This window comes from Mobula hypostoma, chromosome 5, assembly GCF_963921235.1.
Source record: "Mobula hypostoma chromosome 5, sMobHyp1.1, whole genome shotgun sequence".
In the NCBI taxonomy this organism is placed as follows: domain Eukaryota; kingdom Metazoa; phylum Chordata; class Chondrichthyes; order Myliobatiformes; family Myliobatidae; genus Mobula; species Mobula hypostoma.
In genome coordinates, this window is record NC_086101.1 from 112,699,078 (window position 1) to 112,722,942 (window position 23,865).

The window sequence follows — 23,865 nt, forward strand, 5'->3', positions numbered from 1 at the left end:
ATCTCATTGAAATCTACATGGGATAGACGTGGATAGGATGTTTCTCACAGTGGGAGAGTCTAGCGCTCCTGGGCATACCCTCAGAATAGAAGGACGTCTCTATGGAACAGACATGAGCTGGAAGTTCTTTAGCTTGTGGATGGTGAATCTGTGGAATTCGTTGTCACAGACGGCTGTAGAGGCTAAGTCATTGGGTACACTTAAAATGGAGATTGATGAGTTCTTAAATAGTAAAGATGTTATGGGGAGAAGGCAGGAGAATGTAGTAGGGAGGGTTAATAAATCAGCCATGATGGAATGGAGGAGCAGACTCAATGGGCTGAATGGCCTAATTCTGCTCCTGCATCTCATGGGTTTGTAGCGAGAAGCTACTGCTGCTCCTAGGATTAAAACACATGCACAAAGGGAACATGAAGAACCCCCCCTCCCCCCCCCACACTGTTTGGAGTAGTGATGATCTGTAACTTGCCTAAAGGCACAGCGGAACTTGGATTCAGTTTCCGCCTTGCCCCTTCAGGAAAGTCCCAGATCTTTGCCCGAGGTTTTTAGAAAGGGTGGGGCCAGAAGTTGAGGCAAAATTTGCGGAGTACAGAATGAGGGTTGTCCTACTGGTAGGTGGTATGGACTCTGGCAAATGCTCACCTCCTCTCCCAGAACTATGCCGGGGTGTTCCCCACCACGAGCGACCTGTGTTCATGTATCCTGCAGTACCTTCCCGAAAGTCTGTCGTCCCTTTTGAATGTGTGTGTTAACATCCAGGAGTCCTTCAGGTGACTCAATGTCCCCACCCCACTCTCCAAGGACCAGTAGCTGGTAACAGTGGTCAATGGACATTGGCCTTCCTGAGCCTAGCCAGATGGGCCAGTAACCACTTCTCCTGGAGCACATGATGGCCATGGGGCCAAATTAAAATAATTTTGTCTGCCTGCACATGGTCTATATCTGTCCATTCCCTCTCTGTTCATGTACACCGAAATGCTTTAATATTGCTATCATATCTGCTTCCAGCACTTCCCCGGCAGGGGCTTCCAAGCCCTACCACTTTTTTTAACAATGCTTTCCCCACATCTTTTAGAGCCATTGAGCAAAAACAAGCCCGTCAGCCCATCTAGTCTATTCCATCCTGGTCATCTGTCTAGTCCCATCTACCTGCTCCCTGACCAGAGTACTCTTGACCCCTCCCATCGATGTGCCTATCCAAACTTCTCTTAAATGTTGCAATTGAACCTGTGTTTACCACTTCCACTGGCAGCTTGTTTCACACTTCAAAGTTTGAAGTAACTTTTATTATCAGAGTACATAGATGTCAACATACAACTCAGAGATTCACTTTCTTGTGGGCACACTCAGCACATCTGTAGAATAATAACTATAACAGGATCAATGAAAGATCAACCAGAGTGCTGAAGACAGCAAACTCTGCAAATGCAAATATAAATAAATAGCAATAAATAATGAGAACATGAGATAACAAGGTTAGGAGTCCTTAAAGTGAGATGATCATTGGTTGTAGGAACATTTCAATGATGGGTCAAGTGAAGTTAAGCAGAGTTATCCCCTTTTGTTCAAGGACTGTTGGTTGTGGGCTAGTAATTGTTCTTGAACCCAGTGGTGAGAGTCCTGAGGCTCTTGTACCTTCTACCTAATGGTAGAACTGAGAAAGAGCATGGCCTGGGTGGTGGGGATCTCTGTTGATGGATGCTGATTTCCATTGTCCTCAGTGGTTGGGAGGGCTTTACCCATGATGCACTGGGCTGAATACACAACCCTTTGTAGGATTTTCCATTCAAAGGAATTGGTGTTTCCGTGCCAGACCATGATGCAGCCACTCAAAACACTCTCCACTACACATCTATAGAAGTTGCATCACCCTCTGAGTGAAGAAGTTTCACCTTGAATATTTTACCTTTCACCACAAACCTATGACCTCTTGTTCTAGTCTCACTCAACCTGAGAAGAGAAAAAGCCTACATGCATTCACCTCATAATTTTGTATATCGTATAAAATCTCCCTTCTTTCTCCTACACCAGGGAATAAAATCCTAATCCATTCAGCTCTTAGCTAATGCCCTGAGTCCTGGTAATATTCTTGTAAATTTTCCCTGCCTTCTTTCGAGCTTATTGTTAACTTTTTAATCTCTGCCTCTTTTTTTTAAAAAAAGTCCTCTATTTGGCAATGATACCAGCAACTTTGATGTATGTTGCTTGAATTTCCAGCATCTGCAGAATTCCTTTTGTTTGCTCTAATTTTGCCCCTTTTTTTTTATTGTGAAGATCTAGTCTGTTATCTTCCCTGAAGGCTGCTGAGAATTGTCGTGACACCAAGGAGAATAATCCTGTTCTGTTTTGTAACTTCAAAACATTAAACTAATTCAAAAGAAGACGCTGGAGTCCGAAATGTAGGTTGAACTCGTCTTTACTTTAAGCAAGGTGCGCACGTATAACATGGCAGTGTGATGACGTATGCAATTCATGTATTTGTAGGAATTAGTTAAATGAATCAGATGAAATGTATGGTGGCCAAAGGTCGCCAGGTTAAGACTTTGGGGTCTGATTGACTTGACTTAATTTTGGTAATTGAAAGGCTTTTGGTGCTGGAGACAAATCCCTGGGAATGGTTGGGTGTATTTAAAGCAGAAGTTTGAAAGGTTCTTATTAGTAAGGGCGTCAAAGGTTACGTGAGAATGGGGTTGAGAGGGGTCATAAATTGGCCATGGTCGATTGGTGAAGCAGACTCGAAGGGCTGGATGTCCTAATTCTACTTCTACAGTACTGTACAAAAGACTTAGGCACCCTGTATTTTTTTAAAAATATGGATTCAGATGTTATGACCTCCACGGAGCCCTGATCTGAACATCATCGAGGCTGTCTGGGATTACCTGGAGAGACAGAAGCAAGTGAGACAGGCAAATTTTGCAGAAGAACCATGGCACGTTCTCCAAGGTGCTAGGAACAACCTACCACCTGATTTTCTTATAAAACTGCACAACAGTGTACCTGAGAGAACTGATGTGGTTTTAAAGGCAAAAGGTGGTCACAATAAATATTGATTTGATTTAATTTTTTTTACTGTATACTGCTCTTGTATTTTTTTAATATTTAGAAACATTTCATTTGATGATTTTTGAAAGCATCTTCGCTTTACAGAATTTTTTTTTTACATGTGCCAAAGACTTGTGTGCTGTATTGTATACCGAGGTTGATAAACTCTTGATTAGTTAGAGCATGAAGTGATACGGGGAGAAAGCAGGAGATTGGGGCTAAGAGGAAAATGGATCAGCCATGATGAAATGGCAGAGCAGACTCGATGGGCCAAATGGCCTAATTCTGCTCCCATATCTTATGGTTATGTGGTCTTACAGTCCGAAAATCCAGGAGCTCTTTAGGTGGCTCCATGTCCCTTCTCCACTCCCCAAGGACCACTGGTTGACAATGACAACCATTTGGCCTGGACTGTCTTGAGCACAGCCAGATGGGTCAGTAGCCACTTGCCATTCAGCATGGGAGTGTGGCCTGCAGCCCATGCTGTCTGGGTGCTAACTTAAATCTATCCCATCTCCCAGCATGTGGTCGATGTTCCTTTCCTTTCCCCTCCCCCTCCCCCTCCCACCCTCTACAGCCTGGCTTGGTTTCCTTTACACTTTTGTCTGCAGTTATGATTAGCCGGACGTTGGGCCCAGAGTTCGGCGGGAGCATAGGGCTGATGTTCTTCCTTGCGAATGTCTGTTCCTGTGCGGTTTATATTCTGGGACTGGTGGAGGCTATTCTGGATGTATTTGGAGAGCTCCCAAATGCAGGTGAGTCCCCTGTGGCATGGGGAATACTAAATTGCCTGTTTTGGTGTGACAGAGTATTGAAGCCGCACTCTTGGTGTGGCCATTCATCCCATTCTCACTGGGTTCACTGCCCTCTGAGGACAAGGGAATGTGACCACATTTTGCAGGATTTGGAAATTAGGCCTTCCTCTGCCTGTTGATGTGATCACCCACATTGAACAATGACTGGCATTCTTCACCAGATCTTTAAGGGAACTAAAAAGACTTGGCCAATAAGTTACAAACCTTAAACTCTTTTGACGATGTCCTCGATGCTTGGAGATTAGTGCTCATGATGGAGCTGGATGAGTCACTAAAGACTCTCGCAAATTTCCACAGATGTACTGTGGAGGGCATAGTAACTGGTGGTATCTCCATCTGGTATGGAGGGGATAGGATAGGATTGGAAAAATCTGTAGAATTCTGAACACTCGGCCAAGTCCTTCATGGGACTTGCCTCCCCAGCACTGAGGACGTCTTCAAAAGGCCCTACATTATCCTGAACATATTCGCTTCACGTTGCTACCTTTAGGTACAGGAGCCTGAAGACATACGCTCAACATTTTAGGAGCCTCCAGCACCCCGTCTCCAGAATATGTAAACTGATAAGTCTGACTCTGCAATCCAAGTATGTAGGGCAACATTCCCCTCCCTAATCTCCCAGGCAATGGAACAACAACTGCAAAATGCTTTTCTTATCCTGTATCCACCTCCTATTAACTTGGGATTTCTGGTTGCCCTGAGCCAAAGCTGGAAATTAGGTGTGAGAAGGCAGAAGATATGGAGCATGTGGGTCTGGAGTTCTGTAGAGTCATAGAGCACTACAGCACAAAAACAGGCCCTTCGGCCCATCTAGTCCACTCCAAACTATTATTCTACGTAGTCCCATCGATCACCTGGATCATATCCCTCCACACCCCTCCCATCCATGTACTTATTCAGACTTTTCTTAAATGTTGAAATCAACCCTGCATCCAACACTCCTGCCTGTAGCGGCCACCCTCTGAGGGAAGAAGTTCCTCATGTTTCCCTTTAACATTTCACCTTTCACCCTCAACCCATGACCTCTAGTTCTAGTCTCACCCAACCTCAGTGGTAAAAGCCTGCTTGCATTTACCTTATTTATAGGATAATTTTGTATAGCTCTATCAAATCTCCTCTCAATCTCCAGTGCTCCAGGGAAAAAAGTCCCTAACCTGTCCAACCTTTCCCCATAGTCCCGGTCCCTGGGTCCCAGCAACATGCACAGGGAAGTGTTTTGGTGAACCAGTTGCTTTTTACTGTTTGGCAGATCTGTGGCGACTTTTAACTGAGAGTTGTATTTTAATTCCTAATTTCAATTATTTCAGTATAACTTCAGATGTTTTGTAACTTATTTCTGGATCAATAGTCCAAATCTGTCTTCTGGTCCAGTAATCTAACCACTATGCTAGTTTATCTCCCAAGGATTGCAAAGCTACGTCATGTGGGCTTTGTTTAAGATCACACGAACACACCAAATTCCTAATGTATGCAAACATTTGTATTGAGTCTCTGTTTAATTTCTGATCCTTCGGGATCTTCTAGGAGTCAAAAATGACAAGCAGTCTTAATTCCACGATTGCAGTTTATTTCAGAGTACAAACAAACAGACAAGTACTAAGCAAACTAAATAAAGAGCTGAGACACTCTGCTAAGACGGTAATCAATGCTAAGGCAAAGGAATAAAAGATGGTGCTTCTATAAAAAAATCTATCACTTCAATAGTTGAGGAAAATTCCTTAGATAGTGATAAACTAGTTAATAGGCTACACAATTGAAACAACTACATCACGTGGGTAATGTGCTAACACTTAGCCAATGAGAAAGGAGAAAGGTGATAAATCAGCAACTTTGATGTGTGAAAGGTGATAAATCGTTAGTTTAACTGCTGTACCGCTTTCTGCCGGTGAGTGTGAAAAATATGAGGTTGTTTGAAAAGTACAAATCTTATAAAAAAAAGTATTTAAAAAAAGACAGCGGTTTCCAACATTTGTGATGAATAAAGTTGCTCCTTTAAATGGCTTCTTTCTCCTCCTACAAAATAAGTAGCTTCTCAATCTTTGAACCCTTGTCCTCCAACTACCCCTTGCAGCAGAAACAGACCACAGAGGTATCCACGTCCTCCCACAAAGCTACCTCTACAATGTCCTCTACGCTTCGAGTATCTTATTACTGTGCTTGCTAGTCTGCCTGGTCGGAGCCCAGATCTACGCCAGGACCAGCTTCCTGATCTTTCTCATGGTCCACATCGTGCTCATCACCATCTTCATCAGTTTCTTTGCCGTGAGCCCCAAGACCGTTTGGATCGTTAGACAGTCTGGGAACACCAGCCAGCTCATCCACACCAACTACACGGGCTTCAACCTGGCTACACTGCGGCGGAACCTCGCGGGTAAGCACCTTTCCTGTCCGTCTCCAGACTAGGAACTTCTGACTTAAGTTTCTTCATTCAAAGAGCTGAGTGGTGATGTGAGATAGGAGAAGAATGCTTGCAAGGTCTTGGTTAGACTGCTTTTGGAATACTGCCAGTTTTGGGCCCCTCATCTAAGAAGAGATGTTCTGCATGGGAGAGGGTCCAGAGAAAGTTCACGAGAAAGATAATGAGTGTTTGATGGCTCTGGGATTGTACTCATTGGAGTTAGAAGGATGATCGGTGGAGGGAGGGGGATCTCATTGAAACCAATCAGATATTGAAAGGCCAAGAAGGAGTGGGTATGCAGAGGATGTTTCCTACAGTAGGGAGGATGCAGCCTCAGAATAGAGGGATGCCTCTTTAGAACAGGGATGTGGAGAAATGTCTTTAGCTAGAGGGTGGTGAATCTGTGGAAATCATTGCCACAGGTGTCTGTGGAGTTCACAATTGGGTATATTTAAAGCGGAGGTTGATAGGTTCTTGATTAGTAAGGATGTCAAAGGTTACATGGAGAAGGCAGGAGAATGGCGTTGAGAGGGATAATATATCAGTCATGATGGAATGGTGGAGCCGACTTGATGGGTTGAATGGCCTAATTTTGTTCTTTGTCTTATGGCTTTTCTCACGAGAGGTGTTTGTGATCAGAAGGACCTAATTGTCATTGTAAGCATGGCTGAAAGGAATAAGCAATTAAAACACGAGTTGTATGTTAAACATGAGATTCTGCAGATGCTGGAAATCTGGATCAACACACACGAAATCCTGGGGAAACTCAGCAGGTCAGGCAGCATCTATGGAGTGAAATAAGGAGTTGGTGATGCAGGCCAAGACTCTTCATTAAGACTGGGCTTATAGAGGGTAGGAACGAGCAGTCTGAGGTTCTTTCATTCATTATGTGGCATGTCATTATAACATGGGCAATCATGGTCTTTCCCAAGACCCTGTTTGTTCTTGGCAACTTTTTCAACAGGAGTGGTTTGCCCATGCCTTCTTCTGGGCAGTGTCTTTACAAGATGGGTGACCCCCCGCCCCCCAGCCATTATCAATATTGGTGTTAGTGGTCACATAACCAGGACTTGTGATATTTGTGATAAGCACCGGCTTCTCATATGGCCATCCACCACCTGGTCCCATGACTTCTCATGACCCTGATCGGGGCTGGGAGGGGGAGCGCTCCGTCCCTCCACTATCCTGTAGGTCGCTTTGGGCAAGGTGTAGCACCTGCTTAGCACCCCACCCCCCCACCCCACCTATCAGGGTCATGTGAAGCTATGGGAGCAGGTGGTGGATGGTCGTATGAGCAGCTGGTGCATATCACAAGTCCTGGTTATGCGACCACTGATGTCAGGCAGACAATCTCTGAAGAGTGTTAATAATTGCTGGGGTCACCTGTCTTGTATTCACTGCCCAGAAGAAGGCATTGGCAAACCACTTCTGTAAAATAAGTTGCCAAGAAAGACCATGATTGCCCACATCACCGATACAGCACATAATGAATGAACTGGGTGATACTGTGTGTTCAGAAGTCTCACATCCTGGGGGAGGAAGCTGTTACCCAGCTGCTTGAGTTTGGAATGGGTTGATCTCCTTGAGACATTACAAAATTTTGAAGAGTATTAGAAATTTAGTTTTGGAAATAACATTTGAACGTATCTGGAAATGCTTAGGAGATCAGGCAGCATCCGTGGAGAGAAATAAACTGTCAATGTTTCAGGCTGAGACCGTTGTTTTGGGCTGGGACCCTTCATCAGGACTGGAAAGGGAGGGGTCAGATGCCGGAATAAGAAGGTGAGGTGAGGGGAAGGAGTAAAAGCCAGCAGGTGATGGTGGGGGAGTGGGGGGGAAGATGGGTGGGGGAGAGGTGACAAGGGAAGAAGTTATAAGGTGATTGGTGAGGGAAGTCCGAATGGGGATTGCGGGGCAGGGGGAGGAAACAAAGATATGTGGGAGAAATTAAAGTTCCAGGTAAATTTATTATCAAAGTATCTGTATGTCACATTCATATTCTCGCAGGCACGCTCAGTAAATCCATAATAGAATAACAACCATATTAGAATCAATGAAAGACCGCACCAATTTGGGCGTTCAACCAATATGTAAAAGGCAACAAATTCTACAAATACAAAAAGAAAGAAATAATAATAATAATATATAAATAAGCAATAAATACTGAGAGCATCAGATGAAGAGTCCTTTGATTACTGGAAGTTAGAGAAGTCAGTTTTCATGCCATCAGGTTGGAGGTTGCCCAAAAGGAATTTATTATCTACAATCTAACACAGTAATTTTTTTCCCTCTTTTCAGAGAAGCTGCCTGACTTACTAAGTGTTTCCCAGAAACTACAGTTCTTTGTCTTGGGGAACCTTGGGCAGTAGTTTGGCTATTCTTCTAACCTTGCCACAGAGGAATGATTTGTGGTGGGGCGGGGGGGGGGGGGGCAAGAATACTTCCCTGTCCTGCTGCAAGAATTGCGTAGGCGATGTGGGACTGGGTCATGTGGATGCTTCTGAGTGCAGCCTTTGAGCAGTATTTTGTTTTGTCTTCCAGATAACTACTCCGTAGACTACACCACTGGTACCCTCATGACATTTGCCACGGTGTTTGCTGTGATGTTTAACGGCTGCACTGGTATAATGGCTGGATCCAACATGTCGGGTAAATATCTCTCGTCTGTGTGTGGTCTCTCCCCTGCCTTCCACTCTTCACTCAAATAAGAGCATAGAAGATGAAGCAGTGCAGGCCCTTCGGCCCATGATGTTGTGCCAACCCTTTAACCTACTCCAAGATTAATCTAGCCCTTCCTCCCTATGATGAACCATAGCCCTCCATTTTCCTTTCATCCATGGGCCTATCTAAGAGTCTCTGAAATGTCCCTGAGGTATCTGCCTCAACCACAACATTTAGCAGTGTGTTTCACATAGACACCATTCTGTTGTTTGAATAAAAAAGCTACCTTTGGCATCCTCTCCTTCCTCCAAACAATTTAAAAGTTTTGCCCCCTTGTATTAGCCATTTTCACCCTGGGGGGGAACCTCTGGCTGCCCACTCTACCTCTGTCAAGTCACCTAGCATCCTCCTATGCTCCAAAGAGAAAAGCCCGAGCCAACTCAACCTGTCCTCCAATGAGGATCAGAAAAACACTTGGCCCAACTGTGTCAGATTAATTGGCCTCCATCTAGAACCTTGCTCAGATAGAATTCTAAAACTCAAGTGATTCTGCAAAAGCCGGAAATCCAGAGCAATACACACAAAATGCCAGAGGAATTCAGCAGGACAGACAGCATCTATGGAGGGGAATAACGGTCGAAGTTTTGGATGGAAACCCTTCATCAGGACTGGAATAAAGAGGGTCTGTTGGCTGCTGGGGAACAAGTGGTGTTCGACGGGGGTCAGTATTGGCATCGCTTTTTTTTTTCATGTTATATGTCAACAATTTGTGCGTTGGAAATAATGGCTTTGTGGCCAAGTTTGCAGATAATAGAAAGACAGGCAGAGATGCAGGTCATGTTGAGGAAGCAGGGAATCTGTAGGAAGACTTGACAGATTGGGAGAATGGGCAAAGAAGTGGCAGATGCAAAACAGTGTACGGTAGTCTGTGGTCATGCATTTTGATAGAAGGAGTAAAGGTGTAGACTATTTTTTAAGCAGAGAAAACATTTTTTAAAATCTGAGGTGCAAAGGGACTTGGGAGTCCTCGTGCAGGATTCCCTAAAGGTTAATTTGCAGGTTGAGTTGGTGGTGAGGAAGGCAAATGCAATGTATGTATTCATGTCAAGAGGACTAGAATATAAGAGCAAGGATGTCAATGCGGAGGGTTTATAAGGCATTGGTCAGACTGCTCTTGGGGTATTGCAAACAGCTTTGGGCTCCTTGTATAGGTAAAGATGAGCTGACTTTGGAGAGGGTCCAGAGGAGGTTCATGAGAAGGATTCTGGGAATGAGAGGGTTAATGTATGAGGAGCATTTGGTGGCTCCAGGCCTGTACTTGCTGGGGTTCAGAAAAATGAGGGGGGACATCTCATTGAAGCCTATTGAATATTGGAAGGTCTAGACAGTCTGAACATGGAGAGGATGTCTCCTATATTGGGTGACTCAAGGACCACAGGGCACAAGCTCAGAATAGAGGGATGTCCATTTAGCCAGTGGGGATCTTCTTTCTTTTGTCCACTACGCCATCTCTGGCAGGATTCAAGGTTTTCTTCATCATCCGTAGAGCCTGTGGGTGGTGAATCTGTGGAACTTGTTGTCACAGATGGCTGTGGGGGCCAAGTATTGAGTATATTCAAAGCAGAGATTGATAGGTTCTTGATTAGTCAGGACATCCAAGGTTATGGGGAGGAGACTGGAAAATGGGATTGAGAGGGATAATATATTAGTCACGATGGAATGATAGTGTAGCCACGATGAGCCGAATGGCCTAATTCTGCTCCTATGTCATATAGAATAAGAAGTTGGGGGGAGGGGAAGGAATACAAAGTACCAGGGTACCATACTTTGTGTTCAAATACTTTTTGTGCCCCTTTTCTTCTCCCCTTGCACCCACACCCCACCCCCATCCCAAATCAATGTTGCCTCCCATAACTGTAGAACCTAATTTTTCGTGGTTTCCATTGCTCAGCTACTGGAAGGCATACCCTCAGTGGCCACGTTATTAGGTACACCTGTACACCTCGATAACGCAAATATCAGCCAATCATGTGGCAGCAACTTAATGCAGAAAAGCATGCAGACATGGTCAAGAGGTTCAGTTGTTGTTCAGGCCAAACACTTGAATGGGGAAGAAATGTGATCAAAGTGACTTTGACTGTGGAATGATTGTTGGTGCCAGACAGGATGGTCTGAGTATCTCAGAAACTGCTGATCTCCTGGGATTTTATAGATCTAATTTGTCTATCTTGTCTATCTTACCTATCTCGCAGAATAGCCACCTTGAGCCGTGCTGCCCAGCATTCCCCTGATTTAACCCTCGCCTAATCACAAGATAATTTACAATGACCAATTAACCTATCAAGCAGTACACCTTTGAACTGTGGGAGGAAACCCACGTGGTCATGGGGAGAATGTCCAAACTCCTTATAGGCATTGGTGGGAATTGAACCCGGGTCACCTGTACTGTAAAGCATTGTGCTGCCCTCCACACACAGCTGTCTCTAGGGCAGAGGTTCCCAACTATTTTTATGGCATGGATCCCTACCATTAACAGAAGGCATCCATGGTCTCCCAGTAGGGAACCTGGTCTACAGTTTACAGAGAATGATGCGAAAAACAAACAGAAAAAAACACATTTGGTTAGCAGCAGTCCTGTGGGTGAAAATGCCTTGTTAATGAGAGAGGCCAGCCTGGTTCAAACTGCCAGGAAGGTGACAATAACACAAATAACCACGTATTGATGTGCAGAAGAGCATCTCTGAACGTACAACACATCGAACCTGGAAGTGGGTAGGTTATATCAGCAGAACACCACGAACATACATAAATACAAACAGTGGCCTCTATATAGGGTACAGCAGATAGCTAGTAATGTGGCCATTGAAAGTACATCAGCTTCATAGGATCTGAAATCCCCTAAATACCTCTGTTGTGAGACTTTGCTTAGAGCCTGCCACTTCCCAGTATGGAAGTGGGATCTGGAGGCCATTCACTTCCATTCAAGAAGGTGGCACTGTGAGAACAGCTGTCTCGGCTCCAGCAGTGTGAATTCAACCCTGACCTTCAGTGCTGTCAGTGTCGAACATGTACATTCTCCCTGTGAGTGTGAGGGCTTCCCGGGGTGCTCTGGTTTCCTCCCTCATCGCCAAAAAGAAGTGCGAGTCAGTAAGCTGCCTTACTTCCAGCCCGTTATGTTACTGGCATTTAACGCAGCAATGAAGGTCTCCATCTCTGTCTGTCCATACCATCGCACACAGATATGGAAGGATTCTTCATTTCAATCTCTGAACAGTTTTACTTGACCAATCAGGGTTGTTAGCCCTGAGCTGAGCCTCCGAACTTAGAGAACCGGTGGACCACACTTCATTTGGCCTCTAACCTTTGACCTGTTCAGCATGGGTGACCCTACCAAGAGCCAAAGCATAAAGCCTTGCCTCCAGTCAACATAGCTCTCCGGGTCACTGAGGCTCACCAGCCTCCGAACCATGAAGAGGTTATGATCCTCTTGGATGAGTAAACTAACTGGCTGCTGTAAATTCCCCCTTGTGTTGTTGGTGCGGTAGAACTTGTAGGTAGTTAATGGAAGTATGGGGAGAACAAAATAGGTTAAGGTAGGATTAGTGTAAATGGATGTATGATGGACAGACAGGCATTTATGGGCAGAAAGGCCTGTTTGTGAGCTGTATGAGAACAGAGGTATCCTGGGATTTGCGTCCATTGACCCCTCAAAGTTGGCAGAATATGGTGTGATGTCCTTTATTAGTCGGGAATTGAGTTCAAGAGCCAGGAGGTAATGTTACAACTCTAAAACTCTTGGAGTATTGCGTTCATTTTCTGATTGCCTCATATATAGGACAGATGTGGAAGTTGTAGAGAGGGTACAGAGGAGATTTACTGAGGATGCTGCCTGGATTATGAGAATAGGTTGAGCCAGCTAGGGCTTTTTTTTCCTCTTTGGAGTGTAGGAGGATGAAAGGTGACTTATTAGAGGTGTCACTTCTACTACCCGTGACGCTGCTGGCATTCAGAGCAACAATGTAGGTCCTCCTGTGGTGGTGTTCACATCTTCCTTCATCGTGTCAGTAGCTTCCTGATAGAGGTGTGTGAGATGATAAGAGGTATAGAGTGGACAGTCAAGGCCTTTTTTCCCCAGAGCGGAAATAACTAATACAAAGGGGCATACATTTAAGGTCATTGGAGGAAAGTATGATTGGGGGGAGGTGATGTCAGAGGCAAGTTTTTTTTAAAACAGTAATGGGTGCATGGAGCGCCCTGCCAGGGGTGGTGGTAGAGGGAACAGTTAAGGGATTCTAAGATGCGCACATGGATGATAGAAAAATTGGTGGGCTATGTAGGAGGGAAGTGTAAGATTGATCTTGGAGCAGGTTAAATGGTCAGCACAAGATCATGGGCCAAAGATCCTGTACTGTGTTATCCAGTTTCATGTTTTATGTATCTAAGATGGGGACACTTTCCTGCATATGTTTCTGTAATCTCTTAAACCTGTTGAACTCTTATCCTGACACTTGATATTGTAAATGCCCTCTGTTGTAACGTGAACAATGTCACCAGAGAGATGTGGCTGGTAGATATAAAAGTAGTCTTTTATTCAACAAAATGAGACACTCTCTGGAGGAAGAGGCCCGTTCGACCCAACATTACATGACATTTTATATGCTAAAGATCAAAGGACAATTCTATAGTTACAATGTATCTACAATGCTTCCTTTGAATTACATACTGTTTTCACACACCTCCTTTGCACCCACACTCCAGACACCCATAATGAATGTTTATCAGCATTGTCTGGTTTTCAATGACCCTATGTGCACAGCTCCAGGAAACTGTTGTCCAGGGCTTCATTTTAAATATAATCTACAATCCATATTCAGATCTAAAGATTGGTTGCTGAAGTTAATAATTGCTATATACCCTAATTCCAGAATGTGTCCCAACACCACCTATGGAGTAACTGATGGCCTTTTCATGGTGAAAACATAGTGAAAACTTTTCACTGATGGTGTTTTAAAAACATAGTTCAAACGTGTGAATGATAAACTCCCTCCAGTGTATGGTGTAGGTGGAGCCAATAATTTACTCCCCTTATTTCTGTTCATCAACGGTAAACCTCACTTGGTATATCCAGGACCCTTTTTTCACTGCTACCTGCCTTTTATGATGTCATCAAATGAACAACTTTTTTGTTAAGGTTAGATAGTATGGTGGGGTGGAGATGTGTCTCTACCAAAGGAGGTGTAAGGTGCCCCCTCCCTCTGCTAGCCTGCAGTTCACACTTGGGCAAGGTTTAGCACCTGCTCAGCCCCCCGATCGGGGTCGTGTGAAGCCATGGGAGCAGGTGGTAGATGGTCGTATGAGCAACCGGTGCATATCACAAGACCTGGTTACATGACAACTGATGCCAGGCAGACAATCTCTGAAGAGTGTTGATAATGACTGGGGTCATCCGTCTTGTAAAGACACTGCCCAGAAAGAAGGCAATAGCAAACTACTTCTGTTTTAAAAAAAAAGTTTGCTAAAAACAATTGTGGTTATGGAAAGACCGTGGCACCTAATGATGAATGTGCCTGATACAACCGTATATCATGATAAAGGCAAATGGTGCATTTGGTTCTTAAAGACGCATTGCACTCCGGAGTGCTGACATTGTCAAGTGTTCTGCATCCCGAGGTTTGCTTACTGAAGTTTTTCCATTTTGTTTATGCTAGATTAGGGTGCTTCCCGGGATCTAACCCACCACTGTCTGTCGGGGTAGCATTGTAGCCTAGTGGTCATCGTAACACTATTACAGTACGTCTTTGGAATGTGGGAGGAAACTGAAGTGCCCGAAGGAACCCCACATGGTCACAAAGAGAATCTATGTACAGATTCCTTGCAGACAGCAGCAGGTGTTGAGCCCAGGTCCTGGAGTTGTAATTGTGTTACGCTAACTATGTTCTTGTAAAACAGCCATGAACAACAAGTTTTATGCCTGACTTCCAAAGTATTGCGAAAAGACCAGGATCTAACAGATGGGGGTACCAGAGAAGTTCTTCGTCTTGTGTGCATTTTAAATACAGATTGAATGCTGGTCTTTGGGCTGCTTCAGGCTTTTCTCTTTTCCAGGGGACCTGAAGAATCCGAGCTATGCCATTCCTAAAGGGACAATCATTGCAGTGATCTACACCCTGCTGGTTTATTTCCTGCTGTTCCTCATGGTCAGCTTCACCTGTGACAGGTGAGAAGCTCGCGGTTTTTGAGAAGGCAGATTGGGTGTCTTGGGAGCCTTGAGTGTAGAACACAGAAAATACACTGGGTGGCCACTTTATTAGGTACCCCTGTACACCTCATTAATGCAAACATTTAATCAGCCAATCATGTGGCAGCAAATCAATGAATAAGAGCATGCAGACATGATCAAGAGGTTCAATTTTTCAAGCAATCATCAGTATGTGGAGGAAATGTGATCTGAGTAACTTTGACCGTGAAATGATCGTTCGTGCCACATGGGGTGGTTTGAATATCTCAGGAACTGTCGATCGCCTGGGATTTTCATGCACAATAGTCTCTAGAGTTTACAAAGAACGGTGTGAAAATTTTAAAAAAAACTAGTGTGTAGCGGTTCTGTGGGTGAAGATGCCTTGTTAATTAGAGATGTTCGAGGAAAATGGGCAGACTGGTTCATGCTGTCAGGAAGGGGACAGTAACTGCAACAACCGTGACTGACTTAGCATTTTTAAAAAAAAATTACTGATTCTTTTTCCAAAACTAGGTTTCTAAAACTTCTTTACAGTAGGGGTCAGCCCGAAACTGTTTATTCTCCTCCATAAATGCCGCCTGACCTGTTGAGTTCCTCCAGCATTTTGTGTGTGTTACTTTGGATATGCAGAATTGTAGCTGAGAAGAAATTAGTTCTTTTATTTACTCTCTTTAGTAGAGTGAATTTTTATTCTGCATCCAAGATTTTAGTTGGTAATTTGTGAATTTCATAGGGGTCAATTTCTGTTCTACTGCCAGAACGTGGTTACTGCATCAGCATCTGGTATTGGGTGGGAGGGGTCACCGCACAGGACTGGGAAAAGCTGCGGAGAGTTGTAAACTCAGTCAGCTCCATAATGAGCACCAGCCTCCCCAGCATCCAGGACATCTTTAAGGAGTGATGCCTGAAAAAGGTGGCGTCCATCTTTAAGGACCCCCATCACCCAGGACATGTCCTCTTCTCATTGTTACCATCAGGGAGGAGGTACAGAAACCTGAAGGCGCACACTCAATGAATCCGGAACAGCTTCTTACCTTCCGCTACCTGATTTCTGAATGGATATTCAACCCATTAACACTACCTGCCTACTTTTTTTCCCTGCTTTTTGCACTGCTTATTTAACTTTTTAATATGTACTGAATATGCTTACTGTAATTTACAGTTTTAAAAGTTGTGCTTTGCAAAGTACAGCTGCTGCAAAACAACAAATTTCATGACATATGCGGCTGATCTTAAACCTGATCCCAGGGTTACCTGTATCACTGATGAGCAATTGATACAGAGAGAAATCACGTTACCCGGAGATGTTGCCTGTTATTTACTATGTCCCCTTGTATTGGCCATCTAGCTCCTCCCAAGAGGGGCGCATGGAATTTGCTTGATCTCCCCGAAGCTGGACTTACCCCACTTGTTTCTCTTGGCCTTGTGCCTGGATCACTCCAGCTAATGTTTCCCTGCTGGCCGTTAACGGATCTCACCTTTAGTGGATTTCGTTGCCACAGCCAGTTGTGGAGGCCACGTCCTTGGGTATAATTAAGGCAGAGGTTGATAGATTCTTGACTGGTCAGGGCACGAAGGGATAATGAGAGAAAGCAGGAGGTTGAGAGGGAAAATGGATCAGCCATGATGAAATGGCGGAGCAGACACGATGATCCAAATGGCCAAATCAGGTTCAATATCACCAGTATAGGTCGTGAAATTTGTTAACTTTGCGGTAGCAGTACCTTGAAATACATGATAAACCTTGAGAAATAAAGCTGAATTTCTCTTTAAATAGTTCAGTTAAAATAAATAGTGAAAAAAACAGAAATAAAAAATGTAGTGGGGTAGTGTTCGTGGGTTCAATGTCCATCCAGAAATCAGATGGCAGAGGGGAAGAAGTTGTTACTGAATCATTGAGTGTGAGCCTTCAGGCACCTGTACCTCCTCCCTGATGGTAACAATGAGAAGAGGGCATGCTCTAGGAGAAGGGGGTCCTTAATGATGGCACCACTCCTTGAAGGTCTCTTGGATACTATGGAGGCTAGTACCCATGACAGAGCTGATGAATTTTATAAATTTCTGCTACTTACTGTGCAGTGCCCGTCCCCCCATACCAGTTGGTGGTACAGCCAGGTAGAATTCTCTTCTTTGTACATCTGTAGAAGTTCTCGAGTGTTTTAGGTGACAAACCAAATCTTCTCAAACTCCTAATGAGATATACCCGCTATCTTGCCTCTTTATAGCTGCATCAATATCTTATGGTCACGTGGTCTTTCTTTTTGTCTCTCTCTCTCTCTCTCTCCATCACTGGCTAGGATGCTACTTCAAGGAGATTACGGCTTCTTTCGGCAAATCAATATCTGGCCGCCGTTTGTGGTCATCGGAATGTATGCGGCCTCTCTCTCTGCCTCCATGAGCACTCTGATAGGAGCATCGCGGATCCTTCATGCCCTGGCCAGAGATGACCTGTTTGGTGAGCAAACTCTCCATCGAGTCTCGGGAAGGCATCGTGGATATGTTTTTGGGGAGGGAGCTCAGCGGATTTTAAGAGATGGCTGGACCATTTTGAGAGCCCTCTCTTGCAGCATCTTTCAACTCTCACGCTATGTTTTCTTGATTCTTAAGGTCCTTGATTAGTCAGGGTGTCAAAAGTTACAAGGAAAAGGCAGGAGGATGGTGTGGAGAGGGATGATAAATCAGCCATAATGGAATGGTAGAGCAGACTTGATGGGCTGAATGGCCTATTTCTCTTCCTACAGTGGTGCTAGAAATTTTGTGAATCCTGTAGAATTTTCTTCATTTCTGCATAAATATAACCTAAAATATGATCAGATCTTCATGTAAATCCTAAAACTAGATAAAGTTGCCTGATGTGTTCTCCCTGTACCGAGTGTGGATGTTGGCTAATTGGAGTTTAGAAGAATGAGAGGAGGATCTCATTGAAACCTATCAAATATTGAAAGGCCTGGATAGAGATAGATAGGGTGTCGGGGGGGGGCGGGGGCGCGGAGATGCAGCTACCAAAGGAGGTGTAAGGCGCTCCTTCCTTCCACTAGCCTGCAGGTCACCTTAGGGCAAGGTGTAGCACCTGCTTAACCCCCCTGATCAAGGTCATGTGAAGCCATGGGATCAGGCGGTGGATGGTCGTATGAGCAGCCGGTGCACATTTCAAGACCTAGTTATGTGACCACTAACACCAGGCAGACAGTCTCTGAGGAGTATTGATAATGACTGGGGTCACCCGTTTTGTAAAGACAATGCCCAGAAGAAGGCAACAGCAAACCACTTCTGTAGAAAAATTTGCCAAGAACAATCATTGTCATGGAAAGACCATGATAGTCTATATCATACGACGTGGCACTGAACAAACTCGATAGAGTGGATGTGGAGAGGATGTTTTCTGTAGTGGCAGACTCTAGGACCAGAGGCCACAGCCTCAGAATACAAGAATGTCCCTCTAGAACAGAGATGAGGAGGAATTTCTTTAGCCAGAGGGAGGAGAATCTAAGGTATTCGTTGCCACAGGTGGCTGTGGAGGCCAAATCATTTGGTATATTTAAAGCAGACATTGATAGATTCTTGATTAGTCAGAGTGTCAAAGGTCTCGGGGAGAAGGCAGAGAACGAGGTTGGGAAGGACAATAAACCAGTCATAATGGAATGGAGGAGCAGATTCAATGGGCTGAATAGCCTAATTCTGCTCCTAAGTCTCATGGCAATGATGAGCCACTTTGTACCAGAGGCAGCCAGGAGAGGAAAACAAATTCTTTCCCATGATAAGAAGTTATAAAGCTCCAGGAAGAGGCCATGAATTCCAGCTCCTGTGTTGATGTCAAAGCTTCACCCCTTTCCATTCCTCCCCACCCATTCCAGGTTGTGAAGTATAGAAATGTTCAAAGTAAATTTACTATCAAAGTACATACTTGCTACCATGTACTATGAGGTTCATTTTCTAGCAGGCATTTACAGGCCAAAGAAAATGCAACAGAAGTTACGAATAACAATACACGGACAGACAAAGACGGGCAAACATGCAAAAGAAGGCAATCTGTGCAAATAAAGAGATCATGAGTCCTTAAAAGTGAGTCTGTCGGTTGTGGAATCAGTTCAGAGTAGTGGTGTTTGAAGTTATCCACCCTGGTTCAGGAGCCAGATGGTTTAGTGTAATTACTGTTCCTGAACCTGGTGGTGTGCGTCTTGTACCTTCTTCCTGATGGCAGCAGCGAGAAGAGAGCACGTCCTGGGATGTGTGATTCCCTGATGATGGATGCTGCTTTCCTATAACAGTGCTTCATGTGGATGTGCTCAATGGTTGGGAGGATTTATCTGTGATGTACTGGGCTGTATCGAGTACTTTTATCTAACTGATCTAGCTGGCTGTTATCAAACTTCGACAATGAAAGGGGATTGGTGTTGGGTTTGGGAGACAAAACATTTTTTAATGGGGGTGGTGGTGTGCTGTTGTGTGTCTGAGAGCCAATAAGACTGGAGTTGAAGAGGCCCTGGAATTCGGGATAATGAGAATGGTTTGCTTTCCATGCAGGCATTTTGCTGTCTCCTGCAAAGAGAACCTCCAAGACAGGAAACCCCTGGATGGCTGTCCTCTACACCTGGTTCTTGGTTCAGGTAGGACCTTCGTCATCTTGGGAGGTTGTGCTTTGGAATGCAGGGCCAGAGGAAGGAGACCATTCACCCTCTTGTGCCTGCTTTGTCCTTTACTCATGTTACGAGTGATCTGTCTCCAGTCCCATAAACTATTAACTAGATAAAAGTCTGTCCATTTTAGCTGAGGAAATGTCTTTTTAAAAAATAGGAATTAGGCAAACCATTGCCATGATTTGCATGATTGTCATGAAGGTACTTGGAGGTTTTTCTGGCTTTTTGCCCAATACCAAGCCTCACTTGTCTGAGATTCCCTTATTACTCTTTGGTCAATTTAAGTTTTCTATAAAACTGCCCTGTTATCATTATGTGCCCTGTCATATGACATGGGCGATCGCGGTCTTTCCACGACCATGATTGTTTGTGGCAAATTTTTTCTACAGAAGTGGTTTACCATTGCCGCCTTCTGGGCAGTGTCTTTACAAGACAGATGACCCCAGTCATTAACAATACTCTTCAGAGATTGTCTGTCTGGCGTCAGTGGTCACATAAGCAGGACTTGTGATATGGACCAACTGCTCACACGACCGTCCACCCCTACCTCCCACCGCTTCACGTGACATTGATCGTAGTGGGAGGGCTAAGCAGGTGTCACACCTTGCCCAAGGGTGACTGAAAAGGAAGGCGGAAGACATCAGAATAGGTGGAGAGACGGGAAGGATGCTGGCTCGAAGGTGATAGGTGAAACCAGGTGGGTGGGAAAAGTAAAGGGCTGGAGAGGAAGGAATCTGTTTGGAGAGGAGAATGGGTTATAGGAGAAAGGGAATAAGGAGTGGACCCAGGGGGAGGTGATAGGCAGGTGAGAAGAGGTAAATGGCCGGAATGGGGAAAAGGAGAAGGGGGAGGGCGAGGGAATATTTTTCCCCCCAGAAAGAGAAATTGAAATTGCCATCAGGTTGGAGGCTACCCAGACGGAATATGAGATGGCCTCTTCTTGGCACAATAAGAGGCTACCGACTGACATATGGGACCAGGAATGGGAATTGCAACTAAGATGTTTGGTCACTGGGAAGTTCCGTTTTTGGCGGATGGAGCAGAGGTGCTCGACGAAGCGGCCCCCCAATTTTTGACAGGTTTCACCAATGTAGAGCGTCAGGAGCAAAATAGATAACCTCAGCAGATTCACAAATGAAGTGTTGCCTCACCTGGAAGGACTGTTTGGGGCTGTCCAAACACCTTTGGGATGTTTGAGGAAACCGGAGGAACACAGGGAAGACTCGAATGCACAGACTGCACCGGATATCGGAATAGAACTATGGATTTGATGCAGAGGTGGTAGCTCTACTGACTGCACCTCTTTGATCCTCTTTGCAAATCTCCACCCCAAGAAGTGTGTAATGTGAGTCAGGTTACAGCACAATAAAGAAGCCAGTCTGTTCAAGTCAATAAACAAAGTGAAGAGGCTCGGCCCAAAATGTTCATTTCCCTCCATAGATGCTGCCTGACCTGAGTTCCTCCAGCATTTTATGTGTGTTGCTAAGCAGTAAGGATGGTCACAGTAAATCAGCTTCTCCGTGGGTGGTACGCTTATCCAGGGGCTAGGACTGCGTTCTGCTGAGCTGCAACACTTAGACTATAAGACAAAGGGGCAGAATTAGGCCATTCAGCCCATCAATTCTGCTCTGCCTTCCATGATGGATGATTTATTATCCCCTTCAACCCCATTCTCCCTGTGTAAACCTTTGACCCCATTATGTGGTTGAATAGTTCTTTCAAGTCCACTGTGGAAATCGAAATCCAGTGCAGGCCCGTCCTGAATAACTGTGTGTAAATGTGGGTGAGAAGCTGGAATAAGTTCTGCTTTATTGTCCTGACGAAGGGTGTCGGCCCGAAACGTCGACTGTACCTCTTCCTAGAGATGCTGCCTGGCCTACTGCGTTTCCCCAGCAACTTTTATGTGTGTTGCTTGAAATTCCAGCATCTGCAGATTTCCTCGTGCCTGCTTTATTGTTGTTTATTTTGATAGATGCACACAAAATGCTGGAGGAACTCAGCAGGTCAGGCAGCATCTATGGAAACGAATAAGCAGTCGATGCTTCGGGCTGAGACCCTTCCTGCTGAGTTCCTCCAGCGTTTTGTGTGTGTTGCTTTGGGTTTCCTGCTTTTGTAGATACTCTCTTGTTCCTGTTGTGCTCCATGTTCTTCTGCTGAGCGTTGTGTGCACGCTATGTGGTGACACTAGTGGGCTGCCCCCAGCACATCCTCTGGTGTGTTGATTGTGAACATAAACTATGCACTTCACTGAATGCTTCAACGTACACAGGATAGATAAATTTGAATCTTGAATCTTCAAGGTCTACTATGATCTTGAGCAGGGGTTCCCAAACTGGGGGTCACAGACTCCTTGCTTAATGGTTTTGATCCATCTCATAAAAAAGGTTGGGAATCTGCGCTTTAAGAATGCCATTTGCAGGCTAACAGTGCCTGTGCATTACAGCCGGGGGTTGGCGGGGGGGTGGTGTTGGGAGGATCACCACAAAGAAAAACGGTTACTTGCTAGATCCCAGACTCTCCAAATGTTGTCACCAGAGGCTGACCCTCTGACCAGTGGTGGGGTGAGGACATCCACGTTCTCCCTCCATGTCTGGGCATTGGCTGATGTAATCGGCAGAGATGGGACCTATCCCAAGGATCTTAGCCAATCTCAGATTCAGATTTATTTATATCATAGAACATAGGAAAGTACAGCACAGGAACAAGACATTTGTCCCACAATGATGTGCCAAACCAGCTAACCTGCAAAACAAACCTCCCTCCCCAAAAAACTAATCCATCCATCCATTCTGTAATGTCCACATCCCTCCATCTTCCTCGCATCCACGTGTCTATCCAAACGTCTCTTAAAAGTCTCTAATGTATTTGTCTCTACCACCATACCAGGTAGCACATTCCAGGCACCCACTACTCCCTGAGTAAAAAACTTACCTCTTACACCCCCCCTTGAACCTACCCCCCCCTCACCTCTGGTATTAGACATTTCGACCCTGGGGAACAGATCCTCTCTGTCCACTCTATCTATGCCTCTCATAATCCTGTAAACCTCTATAAGATCTCCCCTCAGCCTCTGGCCCTCCAGAGAAAACAACCCAAGTTTATCCAGCCTCTCAGGACAGCACATGCTCTCTAAACCAGTCAGTATCCTGGTAAACCTCTTCTGCACCCTCTCCAAAGTCTCAATATCCCTCCTATAGTGGGGGAAATCAGAACTGTACGCAATACTCCAGATGTGGCCGAACCAGAGTTCTATAAAGTTGTAACATAACCTCTTGACTTTTGAACTCAATGCCTTGACTAATGAAAACAAGCATTCCATAAGCCTTCTTGCCCCGTGTACATTGAAATTTGCAGTGAAGTGCATCGTTTCCATGAACACTTTGGGATGTTCTGTGGGCAGCCCGCAATTGTCATCACATGTTATGGCTCCGTCACAACATTCCCATAGTGCTCGGCAGATCAACACAGAGCACAAGAAGCAACAAAGAAACAAGCCCATTTCCACCCTCCCATACGGACCGTCTTCTAAATCCAGGACACTCTTCCTCCTGTCTCCAGGCTTCAGATATCGGGCATCGATTTCCAATCTTTGGTACCAATTGATGTCAGTGACGGGACCCCAAATTCCAGTCTTGAACTCTGCCTGTGTACTGACTTCCAGGTCCCTCTTCCTCTTGTTCGCACGCTCATCCACGAATGCCCTTTGTCGCAGGTCCATGTCGCTCAACTTCAAACGCGGAGCGGGGACGTAGACTCTGGAGTCCTGTGTCCCTTATCCTCATCGCTAAGCTTTGGCTCAGTGCCATCTCGATAAAACCTTCCCCACGCAGCATCAGTAGTCCTCTGAATGTCCTAATCTGGCTAAATTGCCTTCATAACCAGGGATGGGCTTGGGAAGTTCCTACTGATGTGAATTCTTCAATATTCTCTCTTCTAGTTAGTGCTGTTTGCAGGGAAGCTGAACACCATCGCCGGGATCGTCACCATCTTCTTCCTGATGGCCTACGCTGCTGTTGACCTGGCTTGCCTGTCGCTGGAATGGGCCTCCGCCCCCAACTTCAGGTAGCTTCCCCT

The 23,865-nt window shown here is 45.1% G+C and overlaps 1 protein-coding gene across 1 annotated transcript in view; it reads left to right on the top strand.

Annotated features, from left to right (window-relative positions):
* LOC134346924 (solute carrier family 12 member 9-like) overlaps window positions 1-23,865 on the top strand; it is a 107,308-nt gene that overhangs the window by 57,604 nt on the left and 25,839 nt on the right. The window contains exons 3-9 of the mRNA XM_063048784.1: window positions 3,654-3,797; window positions 5,929-6,228; window positions 8,797-8,904; window positions 15,022-15,133; window positions 17,452-17,609; window positions 19,679-19,761; window positions 23,729-23,853. Coding sequence (XP_062904854.1) covers window positions 3,654-3,797; window positions 5,929-6,228; window positions 8,797-8,904; window positions 15,022-15,133; window positions 17,452-17,609; window positions 19,679-19,761; window positions 23,729-23,853 — 1,030 coding nt within the window. The remainder of the gene's footprint in view (window positions 1-3,653; window positions 3,798-5,928; window positions 6,229-8,796; window positions 8,905-15,021; window positions 15,134-17,451; window positions 17,610-19,678; window positions 19,762-23,728; window positions 23,854-23,865) is intronic.